Source organism: Electrona antarctica (assembly GCF_951216825.1).
Source record: "Electrona antarctica genome assembly, chromosome: 2".
Classification (NCBI taxonomy): Eukaryota; Metazoa; Chordata; class Actinopteri; order Myctophiformes; family Myctophidae; genus Electrona; species Electrona antarctica.
Genome location: NC_136807.1, coordinates 25472319 through 25485679, shown reverse-complemented (window position 1 = coordinate 25485679; position 13361 = coordinate 25472319). Strand labels below are relative to the sequence as shown.

The 13361-nt window shown below is 43.9% G+C and overlaps 1 protein-coding gene across 3 annotated transcripts; it reads left to right on the top strand.

The window, feature by feature from the left end:
• The first annotated feature begins 775 nt into the window (after window positions 1-775).
• On the top strand, window positions 776-12585 carry LOC306935379 (putative E3 ubiquitin-protein ligase MID2). Of its 3 annotated transcripts, none has more exons than XM_079518401.1 (9): window positions 781-987; window positions 2911-3201; window positions 3350-3644; window positions 3939-4047; window positions 5276-5371; window positions 6788-7018; window positions 7677-7699; window positions 8097-8239; window positions 12118-12583. In XM_079518401.1, the coding sequence occupies exons 2-9, from the start codon at window positions 2943-2945 to the stop codon at window positions 12504-12506; spliced, it is 1545 nt and encodes a 514-aa protein (XP_079374527.1). In that variant the 5' UTR covers window positions 781-987; window positions 2911-2942; the 3' UTR covers window positions 12507-12583. The 3 variants fall into 3 exon arrangements, with proteins under 3 accessions (XP_079374528.1, XP_079374527.1, XP_079374526.1); XM_079518400.1 differs by having other exon boundaries at window positions 782-987; window positions 2914-3201; window positions 12118-12582; XM_079518402.1 differs by lacking the exon at window positions 5276-5371 and having other exon boundaries at window positions 776-987; window positions 2914-3201; window positions 12118-12585.
• The last annotated feature ends 776 nt before the right edge of the window (window positions 12586-13361 follow it).

The following is a 13361-nucleotide window of genomic DNA, read 5'->3' as shown; positions in this document are numbered from 1 at the left end:
CCCATCCGGAGCGGATTCAGGTGGACATTCAGTTATTATTCAGAATGTTTGGAAACAATTAGCTGATCATAGTAAACTAAGTGTCTGAAAAACTGATGTCCAACTTTATTTCAGTTTTGAGTTTTGTGTAAAGAAAACAAGGCTAACTACAAGTAAGACGCGCGAACGCGGGAAGCGAACGCAGCTCGTAAATTGCAAAAACAACAATTATAATAAATTACGTAATTTTTTAAGGTTTTTTTTAAGTTCTCTTTTTTTTGTGTTTTTTAAGATTTCTTTTTAAGTTCATTTTTTTTTAAGTTAAGTTTTTTTTAAGTTTTTCCTTTTAAAGTTTTTCCTTTTTAAGTTTTTTTTTTAAGTTAAGTTTTTTTTTAAGTTAAGTTTTTTTTAAGTTTTGTGTGTGTGTGTGTGTGCGTGCGTGCGAGTTTTTCCTTTTGCAGATTTTTTTTAAGTTAAGTTTTTTTTTAAGTTAAGTTTTTTTTAAGTTAAGTTTTGTGTGTGTGTGTGTGTGTGTGTGTGTGTGCGTGCGTGCGTGCGTGCGTGTGTGTGTGTGTGTGTGTGTGTGTGTGTGTGTGTGTGTGCGTGTGATACAGCTGCGCCCTCTGGTGGTGGGCGGGTGGTGTTACAGCGTGACAGACACACAGACATGATCTGCTGGGTCTCATAGTAAATGCTCACTGCATTCGCAATAAAGGATCAAGCAAGCTTGGCTATTTTCGGTGAAGATGTTTGGTGTTGACTGAGTGATAAAAGAGCAGACCAAGTACAGAGACAATTGGTCAAGCCTTTGGCAATCCAGTCAACAAAACCAGTCAATCAATCAAGAGTGGTCTCCACTCTCCAATCAATCGCATAGTTTGGGGGCGTGGTTTTGGCCGTTAAACTAATTTCCACATGGTTTGGTCTACGGTTTAGACAAACTCATATTCTGTAGCTCGATCCCACCAAGAGACAAGCATACTACAGAACACTTCAGTCAACAGCAAGGTAATGTGACTGATCATTGATTGGTGACTACAGGTGATGATCATAACTACTATTAAAAACATCAATCTATGTAAACTTCACGCTGATTATGTTGGATTATTCAAACAAAACAAAACAAAGTGCAGTGGAGCCATAGGGTTGTGTTTATTCCACCTACCGGCTGCTAATTTGGCCATCGTTGGCAAAAGGTTTTGTCGTTGGAAGATGAGAAGAATTAAACTCTTGCATGATATTTAACATGAGGCCTATAATATATGGGAGGCCAATTGGCTATATCTCATCTCGGATCAGAACGGGTATAACAATGACCTGACCTATAGTTTGAGAAGTTAAATTGTGCCTAATGTCTACACGTAAGACAGTTACAAACCAGATAGGCCTATGTACTGATAACAAAATATAAAGTAATTTAAAAGTACCGTAGGCCTATATGAAAATAATCAGAACTCGATCGAACCTCCCCATTCCCCCCACCCTTCCTGCCTTGATCTACCTACTGCAATCTTATTTATATTTTCATTTGAATAAAATGGCAGAATATGGCAAATCTACAAGCTCACAGTGCATCTTAGCATGATGCACTGTGAGCTTGTAGATTTGCTATTTTCGGTGTGACAGCAGGCAACCAAGGGGAAATGAGTCATAATGAACTGATAAGAAAGTCAAGCCCAACAGTAATATTGAAGTTGTTTTAAGTTAAAATAGTATTTTCTTGCTGCTTAGCAGAAATGGAAATGCAATAATGTATTAAACGAATATCTTTAAAATATATCACTATTTTTGAATTCTCAGTTCATGAACAGAAACGACTAGACAGATGACCGCTTCCTTTATGCAGCTTTCAAGGGGCGTAGCTACATGGTGGCAGTGGTTCTGTGGTGGGGACACCCAGGGGTCCTTGAGGGTGTTCCGGGGGTCCGAAGGCACGCACATCTCAAAACATGGTGCTGAACAAAAAACACATAGCCTACAATGTCAGAAAGGAAGGTTGTTCGCACACTATATATCTGCTCCCAGGAAACTTTTATTGAAGAGTAACAACGTTTCGACCCTTCCGGGTCTTCATCAGGTATGAGTTCCAAGGGGTCCCCAGCTATATGGTAAATAATAGCGCCTTTATCCAAGGCGCTTTACAGAGATTGTGCAATATATTCACACATTCTCACACGCATCTGCTTTTTGAAAACAGAATGAGAAGAATAGAATGCACCCGCACACTGTATTTGCTCAGTACAGTATTTTTATTTTTAATGCATGAAAATAGAATGAAACATCTATCTATAAATGCACCAAGTCTCTGTAAGTCTGTCTGTGTGTAATCTACGTAACTCGAGAACCGTTCGCCCCACCGACTTCAAATTCGACACACGCGTTCCACACCACCGCAGGGGGTGCAGTGGCCGGTGTCGTCGATCAGACCCACGGTTGTCCAGAACCGCCCCAAAAAGGCCTCTGCACAGGCTCTGGACAGGGCCCCTTGCCCATGGTCCATATTTGGAGCTGGCCTGTTCTGACATCATTATGAAGTCTACTCCATATTCGGGTATGCCTGACATAGAACTCCATATATGGGCATAAAATGGACACAGACATAATATCTGGGTGGGGCATGCATTTCCAATTTGCATTGTTCCATGTAGGCCAGTGCCCAACGGGCACCACTGTAGAGGCCCCACGGGCACCGCTCTAGTCTTCAACAAAACAAGGAAAAAAGTAACACACATATTGTATGGGGGGTCCCTGTCACAAAAGGTCTGTGGCCAAATACATATTCATTCAAGGGTCCTTGATAAGACACATTTTGAGAACCATTGCTACTGTATGTAGCATTCGGGTTTGTGGAACAGTTAGCCTAACAAAACGTTTCAAAATAAATAAGCTATTTTTAATCTTTGCCTCTTCAACCCCCCCCCCCCCCATCAGCAGCAGTCTTTACAAGCCCCTCCTCCCCCACTATGGCGTGTGCCCTGCCAGAATCTCCCAACAGCGTCCTACGGGTGGAGCTGACCTGTCCGGTATGTCTGGAGCTGTACCTGGAGCCCCACCAGCTACACTGTGGACACAACTTCTGCCTGCGCTGCCTCCAGCGCCTCTTCCAGCCCCAACATACCACCTTCCGCTGCCCAGAGTGCAGAGACGCCTGCTTCCCCACTGACTCGCAGAAGAACTTCAAACTGTCCAACATCGCAGACGATTACCGGAACAGACACCAGGGTAGGCATGCAAATATAATATATCCATGACTTGCTTAGGGATTATTTTGTATTTTTAAGTGTGTGTGTGTGACTGTGTGTGACTGTGTGACTGTGTGTGTGTGTGTGTTGTATTATGTGTTGCATTATCTGTTGCATTGGACCCCTAGGCCAGAGAGCCACCAGGGGACCATCCCCCCTGGCCAAGACCCCGGTCATGGTGTTGTGCGACTACTGCCCTCCGGCAGCAGCCCACACTCAGAGGCTTGGTCTTGCCACACGTGGTGCCACACGGCCGGTGAAGCCGGCAGTAAAGCTGTGTCTGAAGTGTGAGGTGATGATGTGCCAGGAACACCTGATGCCGCACCTGGAGCTGCCGGTGTTCCGCGACCACCCGCTCACAGACCCCACGGAATACACAGACTTAAAGAAGATGAAGTGTCGGGATCATGACGAGATTTACAGGTTAAACCCAAGACAATTTAAAAAGAAATAGACCTGCTATCTTCGGTTTACTTGACTGTAATCTGTGTGAAGTTAGGTGGCTTCCTTTTTAGGAAATGTTCAGGAATTGTTTGGTTTTGTACCTTCTTAGAGTGCAGTTGGTCTTGAGCTCGCTGATAGATCTGTTATTTTCAGTGAGTGCCAGCCAGTGTGAGGAAGCATAAATGATACTTAAAATGCAGCCATAAAAATACACACTTAACGGTAGTATGCTTTTGTGTTAAATGAATGACATTGATTTGTAAATCACTACAGCTACTACTGTATGGATGACAAAATCTTTGTGTGCAATGCCTGCGTCGTGGAAGGAGGCCACAAGGAGCACACTATCAAGACCCTGAGGAACGCCTCCAAAGACTTGAAGGTACACATGGCCCTTTCTTTCTTTCTTTCTTTCTTTCTTTCTCATAAAACATAATAAATAAAAAACAAATCATAAATGTGTTCTTAACGGAGCAGGAAGAAGCTAATACTTATAATATTCATACCCCTTCAAAACAGTTATATTAACACAAATTTAGATCGGGAACCCCAGTTGGTGTTTTTACCCTTCAAGACCGGGTTCTTGTTGCTATGTACAGTATATAGCAGTATAACATTTTGGTAACTTTTTTTTAAATAAATATTTGAAGCTTTTCCAAAAACTTAGGTCGGTATTTAGAAGGTGTTTTTTGAATCAGCCTCAGTCCTGACTTCTAAATGTGTTAATGCTTCAACACAACACGCTGCAGTACCCTCACATACCCTCACAAACCTTTACATCAGCATCAACAATTTAAATTTCCTTCCTCATTGCTGTACTTCTTAAAAATGCTTTTCTTATATTGATGTTTAAACTGTGGCATAGGTATCGGGTACGGTCGCCCCTAAACCATATCGGCCCTCGATTTCATCCGCCGACCTTACGCCGACCGCTCAGTGCTGCAGTTCTTGTATTCTTTTTGTTTTTCTGAAAATAAGGTTAGAAATAAATGTAGGGTTAGGCATAGCAGTGACGTAGAGTCTGTGGGGACCAGGGGCCCTCGGGCCCCCATGAGGAATTGGACCAGGGATCTCGGCCCCCATGAGGAATTGGACCTGAATATATATATATATATATATATATATATATATATATATATATTCGCCTCGGTTCGTCCCGTTTGTACCGCACCAGGTCACGCCGCGCCCGTTCGTGCAATTCTCGTCTTGCATTGACTTTGTACGTAATCGCGCCGCTCTAACCATCCAAGTCTGGAGGGGGTGGCAGGGGGAGGGAGGGCGGTCCCCCATGACGATTATAAAAACATTTAGTCTCTGAGGCATAGTTTTACTGGAGTTAAGGTTAGGAATAAGGTTAGGTTTAACCGTTTAAGCATAATTTATTTAGGTTACTTTAGGAATACCAGGCCGTGCAGTCTCTTCCTGAAGCTCATTCCACAGAGTAACCACTAACACCGCAGTTTGAAATGCACATACTGTGCGGACAAAAGGCTGCTGTAAATCTTCCTCCTTGGGTTGGGTCATACCTTCCTCCTTCTTTATCCTTAAAATCTATTTCAAAGATTGAGAGATTGACTTAATTTTCTTCCTCTACTTATTTTTACCACCAGGTGGCACTGGATTCTCAACTGAACACAGTTGAGAGTAATTCTACCATCACAGAGGTGAAACTGGAGTTTGAGAAAGAGAAGAACAGACACAACAAAGTAAGGAAGGCCCCAAAATAACAAATAGAATATACCTTTTTTCGTTTCTCATGTCCCCCTCCCCCCCACACTTTCTTTTTGATCTAGTCAGTAATGGAGGTTTTGCATTGGGTTTGGGGAAAGAGTTATATTAACCGGTTAATGAGATGTGCAATTCCTGTAATGTGTATTATATATATATATATATATATATATATATATAATACACATTACATCCTCATTAACCGGTGTGTATATATATATATATATATATATATATATAATACACATTACATCCTCATTAACCGGTGTATATATATATATATATATATATATATATATATATATATAATACACATTACATCCTCATTAACCGGTATATATATATATATATATATATATATATATATATATATATATATATATAAACACTCAGCAACAAAAGTTTGGAAACTTAACTTTGGGCCATTATATGCCACTTTAATAATACCAAATTATTTTTATATCATTCTAATCGATGATTAGTAACCTTTACAACGAGGTATAGCTTGTAAGGATCAGGCGATCGTGGAATGAGCAACACAGTTAAACTAGGGCTGTCAAATGATTAAATTTTTTTATCAGATTAATCACAGCTTCAAAATTAATTAATCATGATTAATCACTACAACTATACGTACGTTGCTGCGAGCTATTGTCAAAAGCCCATAGAACCACAGAGTATAGCTGTTTTGTTTTTGGTAAAAACTTTAAAAAAAAAAGAAGAAAAGAAACTGCAAACAAAAACAAATTAAAAAAATCCCTTTGGTATTAATAAAGTGATAACTTTTACAATATGTCCATCCATTGCCATTATACAAATTAATTCCTTATTTATTTTACATTTTGGAGAAAAAAAAGCCATTTTATCACTGAGGTGCCCACAATGTTTAGGTGCCCACTCTTCCTGCACCCTTTTGCAATGTGAAATGAATCAGTAGGCCTAATCCTTTTCCACTTTGCTTCTGTCTCGTCATATATATGGGCTATGTGAAATATGCTGATACTGTAGTAATAGCTATTTTCAACTTGTGAAAGCTGAAATGCTTTTATTGTGAAGGCAAATGTTTCTAAACATCTCACATCCTGCATATTTCCTTGTACCTGCCAAGGTACAAGGAAAGTATTCTACAAGTATTCTACAATTAATTAACTCAAGCAACTCGTGTTTAGAAGTCAAAGTGCTAAAGGGGCGCAGACAGCCGAGTGGTTAAGGCGCATACTACATAGGCTCTGATGCCCGATAGCGAGTCCTGGGTTCCATTCCCGAGCCTGATGTACCTTTGCTGTGTCACACAGGCACTCCACACAGGCACTTCTCTCTCCCGGTTTCCTGTCTCTCTTCACTGTGGACTTTCAATAAAGTGACTCTTTTTATCCTCTTCTGTTTTTGTGTAGAACTTTGGGAAGGTGTCTAAGAACTACATGACGCGACTGCGTACGCGGATGCACTTCAAAGTGGACGGCTTCCTGGGCAGGCTCCTGGGCTTGGTGCACAACCACTGCGCCCACAACGCTCAGTACATCCAAGAGAACATCAGGAGGATCAAAGAGGACCAGGTCCGCCTCCAGCAGGTCCGCACCGACATCCTGGGCACCATGAGCGAGAACCCTTTCCTCTTCATTGATGTAAGGACTTTAGTTTTGATTTGTTTTCAGGGAAAGTTTGTTATGTTTAACAGTTTGCAAACGGGTAAAGGTACAGTTACGATGATGCTAAAAGGATGTCACAAAAAGCTTGGATGCCTTGTTTCCATTGTGGTCCTGTGTATTCCATTCATCAAGACATAGAAACGGTGGGTGATAATTTATTTTGACAAGCTAGAAAATGTCTAGTTCCAGTTGTAAATTGCAGTCAGGTGCTCTTTTATGGTGATTGAAAGATTTGAAAGAGGGTATGGAGGCTGCTGGTGGTGGGGCATTCCACATTTGTAGACGGTAGTAGAATACATCTAATCCCAAGTTTGATGTGTGCAGATACATCCATCCATTGCATAAATTTGAACATTGCATGTCTTAAAAGTGGTTTATAAGTCCTCACTTCTGCAGTGACAAACTTCTGACTCGCACTACCCATTCTGTTTTTTTTAAGGAGTTTTGCCATGGACTTCGATTGTGCAACTTGCACGTTTGTTATGTCGAAGTTGGTGACGTGCATTTGCAGTGCATCTGAGCTGATAATTTCTGAGCTTCTTCCTTCATAGATACACTGTCCATTATAAGTGCTTAGGATGTTTATTGTTGATATTGGCTAAATAACAAAGTCTTGCATCATATTTATTTCTAGGCATACAAGAAAAAAGAAGAACAGTAAGTATTCCATTTGTCTGCGTGCGTGCGTACACACACAATAAGTGCATGTACTGTGTCTTGTCTCCACCACTCTCTGCATATCATTGACACAACACTGATGACAGATGACTGTCAAATGCATGGAAATGTTTAATCTGCAGCGCAATTTCATACAATATGTAGTGGGGGGTTTGTCTCTCAGCTAAGGGGTCCTTGGCCTTAATGATTAAGACCCCTGGTCTAAATGGAACATACTGCTCAAAGGGAATGCTGCAAGGTTCTATAGTGTCTAACATTTTGGAAAGCAGAAATAAGTTGTCAGATACCCTTTTATGTTTGAGTGGTTATTGTGAAACATACCAGTGAAATGGTATATTCTTCTATATTACTTTTGTTGTGTGTGTCCGTCCTTTAGGTTGCAGAAGCAGCTACAACAGTGCCTGTTTAATCCTGAAGGCATTGAATGGAGTGCAGGAGATCTGGGAGTACAGATGGAAGGGGAGATAAGTGCCTTTACTCCCTTACTGGACATCATACTGGCTGAGTTAGTGGCACTGTGTAAGAACACACTTCCTGTTCTCTCGCCTCACATACACTGACACGAAGCTAGACGGGAACGCCCAAAAACGTCACATCCGGTTTTAGCCTGGGGTAAGAATTTTCTATGGCTGCAACTTGGTCCAATCCTTAATCATATACGGACAAACATCTATGCCGATGCTATCTAACTTGCGGAGGTAGCGTGCCTTGTCCACGGGCAACAGATCTTTCAACGTATGGCATTGCAAATACGTTTGATAATCGCTACTCTGCTCAATATTGTTTTGAAAATGCCGCAAATTGCATTGCAGTGAACGAGAGCAAATCACAACTTCCCCCGGGGGTGGGTGGAGTCACAGCTTGACGTATGGTTCGTGTCAGTGTATCCTTAAGACATCATGAAATTGCAAACTGTTTTAGCTTAGCTCAGAAATAAGCTCTTCATTTCTGACTTCAACATGACTCTTGTTCAAAATATGAACGAGAGGGAATATTCAGTGACTTTATCGTAATCATAGCGAGGTAAGCAAACATTATTCGTCCCGGTTTTTGTACGGAAAGGAAGGAGGGGGGGGCTTTCAGAGTAAAAGCTGCCATATCTGCGCAGCACCCCAAGCTGCTATTTTTAAAGAAATCCTGGCGCTGATTGTGTTTAAGAGGAGTAAAAAGTACACTAGCATTTGCCTCTGAGAAGCAATGAAAATTTTAATTACTCCAGTAAAGTAAAATTACCTTAAGAACAGCACTTAACTCAATGGTAAAGGTAAAGGTACTTGGTTGGTTTCAACTACTCACTACCTATAGTATTAATTGATGTTTATTTCAATCGAGGCCGACGTCGATTTTCTTTTTCTTTTTCTTGCTGCGCAGCATTTAAGGACAGCGCAACGAACTGTGCATTCCTTTAAAGCGTCATAATTTCTTCCGCTGCACCCATAGTGTTTAGAATTCGCATCAAATCAATGAATATTACTTTATTTTGTAACCAATAAACATTAGGTTAGATTATTGTCACTGTACAGAGTATACAAATACTTAGACAAACATGTCTTTATTAAACACGGAACAGTAATCCGTAGGCAGAATCAGTTGACACTTGACAGGAGAGTGCAACAGTGCACTGGCTACATTCAGCACTGCAAGTTCTACAGCCACACGTCATGTTTAGAATTTGCATCAAAGCCCGCCACATCCACTATCCCCGCACCCCCCCTTCTCTGTCACGGAGAGAGGGGTGAAACTGCTGCTGAGGAGCCAGAACCCCTAGAAGGCGGCCGGCCCAGATTCTGTCTCCCCCTCTGTCCTGAAGCACTGCGCTGACCAGCTCGCCCTGGTGTTCACCAACATCTTTAATGCCTCGTTGGAGCTGTGTCAGGTCCCAGTGTGCTTCAAGGCCTCGACCATCATCCCCGTCCCCAAGAAGGCCAAGGTCACGGGCCTTAATGACTACAGACCCGTCGCCCTGACCTCTGTGGTCATAAAGGTCCTGGAGCGCCTTGTCCTGGCTCACCTGAAGAGCATCACAGATCCTGTGCTGGACCCGATGCAGTTTGCGTACAGGGCCAATAGAGCCACGGAGGACGCCGTGAACATAGCCCTGCACTATATGCTAGAACACCTGGACACTGCCGGCAACTACGCCAGGATCCTGTTCGTGGACTTCAGCTCGGCCTTCAACACCATCCTGCCATCCATCCTGGAGCACCAGCTGTCCCTGCTGCAAGTGCCAGACTCCACTCGCAGGTGGATTACGGACTTCCTCACCAACAGGTCTCAGCGGGTGAAGCTGGGGAAGAACATTTCCAGCTCCAGGTCCACCAGCACCGGCTCCCTGCAGGGCTGTGTCCTGTCCCCACTCCTGTTCTCCCTGTACACCAACAGCTGTGTTTCCCTCCATCCGTCAGTCAAGCTCCTTAAGTTTGCGGACGACACCACCCTGTTGGGCCTCATCTCTGAGGGGGATGAGTCGGCCTACAGGAGAGAGATCGAGCGGCTGCGGAGTTGGTGTAGCAACAACAACCTGGAGCTAAATGCTCTTAAGACAGTGGAGATGGTGGTGGACTTCCGTAGGAACGCAGCTCCGCCCCCTCCCATCATGCTGGGAGACACCCCGGTGACCTCAGTAGAGTCATGCCGGTTCCTGGGCATGACAATCTCTCGGGACCTGAAGTGGGAGCTGAACATCATGGCCCTCCTGAAGAAGGCCCAGCAGAGGCTGTACTTCCTCCGGAAGCTGAAGAAATTCAGGCTGCCAAGGCTCATGATGGTTCAATTCTACACGGCCATTGTGGAGTCCATCCTCACACACTCCCATCATCACCTGGTTCCCCGCTGCAGCTGCTAAAGATCTCACCAAGCTGCAGCGAGTGATTCGCTCTGCGGAGAGGGTGATTGGCCATCCTCTGCCCTCACTCAAGTCCCTGCACAACTCCAGGGCGCTGAAGAGAGCAAGGAAGATTATGGCCGCTCCCACCCTGGCCACGGCCTCCTCACCCTGCTCCCCTCTGGGAGAAGACTGCGGCTGCCGAAGGCTACGAAAGCCCCTCAGCTGCCAGGCTGCTCAATGATTCTGGATTCCCTTCCACCCCTTCCCCCTAGTGACACCGGCACTTTAAACACCGGCAACATTGATGCACTATGAACTATAACGCTGCACTTTGTATTTATTTCCCTGCACTTGTCTTGTGTCTGTTGGTATTTGTGTGTGTGTGTGTGTGTGTGTGTGTGTGTGTGTGTGTGTGTGTGTGTGTGTGTGTGTGTGTGTGTGTGTGTGTGTGTGTGTGTGTGTGTGTGTGTGTGTGTGTGTGTGTGTGTGTGTGTGTGTGTGTGTGTGTGTGTGTGTGTGTGTGTGTGTGTGTGTGTGTGTGTGTGTGTGTGTGTGTGTGTGTGTGTGTGTGTGTGTGTGTGTGTGTGTGTGTGTGTGTGTGTGTGTGCGTACACAATGGCAAATAAAGGAATCTGAATCTACAACGGTAGCATTCACTATACCTCGCGTAGCCAGACAAATCTGCCATTGCATAATAAGGGCCGATTCATACTCTTATTTTAGAGCCGAATAAAAGTCGGTTCGGCGCTGTAGAGCCTACAATGTGACGTCATTTGAGGTTCGGGCGGGCGGGTACCGTCCTAAAGTCGGCTCTTCGGTGCTACGGAAAATTTCTGACGAGCCGAAATCATTTCGGCACTACAGCGCCGAAACAGTGGTAAAATAGGAGTATGAATCGGCCCTGATAATAATCCACGCAGTGATAGTCTGTCTCTTCTTGTGCCCAGAGGCTTTAAAATAGAGAGCGGTTGTTTCACATACTGTAGGACGACAACAGACGCTGTGAGCACAGAGGAGTTATAAAAGATAGAGAGCGGCCCAGATGAACGGTTGTTTATTTCCTGCTTGCGCATGAGTATAGTGTGCGCAGTTGACGGCCAAGATGATCGAGGGGAAAGGCTTCCGTGAGCTGATGGCATTTCTCGAATCATCTTGGCCGTCAACTTTGCGCACACTTTGCGCAAGCAGCTCACTACTGGCCAATCACAGCAGGGTTGTGATCCGCTCTCAAGGCTCAAGCTATATTCTACCTATATGGGCTGTGGTGGGAATCAATCCATAACGCCACGACGAGACACGCATTGTGCACAGATATACACACTCGTACATTTGACTCAGATGTACTTACAAAGCTGTTGACAACCATCCAATCAGACATCATACAATCATGCATTTTCCATTACTAAATCAGAGTAAATGGGAATTTGCTTTACAATGATGTCCAGTGTTTACTTTCTTCCTTCAAATCAAATCGCTGCTTGTCCAATAGCTGTCCAATCAGAATCACCATTATAACACTAATCAATCGGAATGATTCATTTGTTTCGTTGATTCGTTGTTGTTTTTTTAGGTCATTTTCCAGAGGAGGCGGTGGAGGAAGAGGCGGAGGAAGAGGAGCTGGATATTGGGCTATCGTTACTTGAAGCCATTATTGAGGAAGATGAGGTGGAAGAGGAGGAGGACTTTTACGAGGGGGACGACGAGGAGGATGAGGACATGGGGTATGAAGAGGTGGGAGAGTATGAGGAAGAGGACATGGTGGATGAAGAGGTGGGAGAGGAAGAAAACGTGGGAGAGTATGAGGAAGAGGACGTGGGAGAGTATGAGGAAGAGTACTCGGGGGATGAAGAGGTGGGAGAGTATGAGGAAGGGGACATGGGGGATGAAGAGGTGGGAGAGTATGAGGAAGAGGAAGGAGGGGATGAAGATGTGGCAGAAATAATTGCTCAGACTCCCTGAGCCTGTATGTTTTATGCAAAAATAAGTTTCGATGTTGAATGTAGAATAATATTGTAATGATGAAAATAAATAAAGTAGATGAACACCCATTGACACTTATTTTTTTCTTGCCTTAAAACCAGTGCTGTAGTCTAGGTTTTGTCAGACTATAGGCTACTGTAATTAATATCTGTGTGATATGCACACGTATAGGCTAGAGTTCTCAACGGGCCTGAAAATTAAGGCCCGGCTCAGCTAATTAGCATAGATTTTAGGCCCGACCCGGGGCCGGCCCTAAAACATCGGGCCTGGTCAGGTTTGGGCAGAATTTGAGAACAGTAAAAGTGAAGCGCCAGTCGGCACCATCTTCACAATAGATAAATACACAAACGGACCAGAACTATTTTTATAATTAATTATTTGATGACCATTAGACAGTTTTGTTACAAAAAAGTACAGTACTTCAAGTACGTACTTGACGTACTGTACTTCAAGCGTAAACTTCTCAAAGGCCGCCCCATCGCCTCAGGACACTGGCTATTTTCCGTAACGCTAGTTGGTGGGCCTGTGCAAAGTACGCCGTGTGGAAGTTCAGGTAAGCGTCGGCCACCAGGCGAGCCTCTTCAAGCTTGAGGTGGTCAACTAGGACTTGATACTTGAACTGCTGGGTGGCGTTGGATGGCAGCAGGTTTGAGTGATAATTTGAGGCGGGAAAACTCACTCAGGTCTCTCTTGGTGAAGTCGGGGATGGTAGGTTGTGGCCCATTGTATTGCTGTGTTATCTGGTGGGGGTACAAGGGCTGGTGTTCTGGCCATGCCGGATACTGGCAGTTCAGGGGCAGAGCTGGAAGGGGATCTGGTTAAGAGTACACAGAC

Bases quoted from the DNA above. Each gene is read 5' to 3' on its own strand.
- LOC306935379 (XM_079518401.1), top strand. From the start codon at position 2,943: ATGGCGTGTGCCCTGCCAGAATCTCCCAACAGCGTCCTACGGGTGGAG. The intron at 5,372-6,787 runs GTAAGGAAGGCC...GTTTTTGTGTAG, and splicing joins AGAAGAACAGACACAACAAA to AACTTTGGGAAGGTGTCTAA. The intron at 7,700-8,096 runs GTAAGTATTCCA...TCCGTCCTTTAG, and splicing joins TACAAGAAAAAAGAAGAACA to GTTGCAGAAGCAGCTACAAC.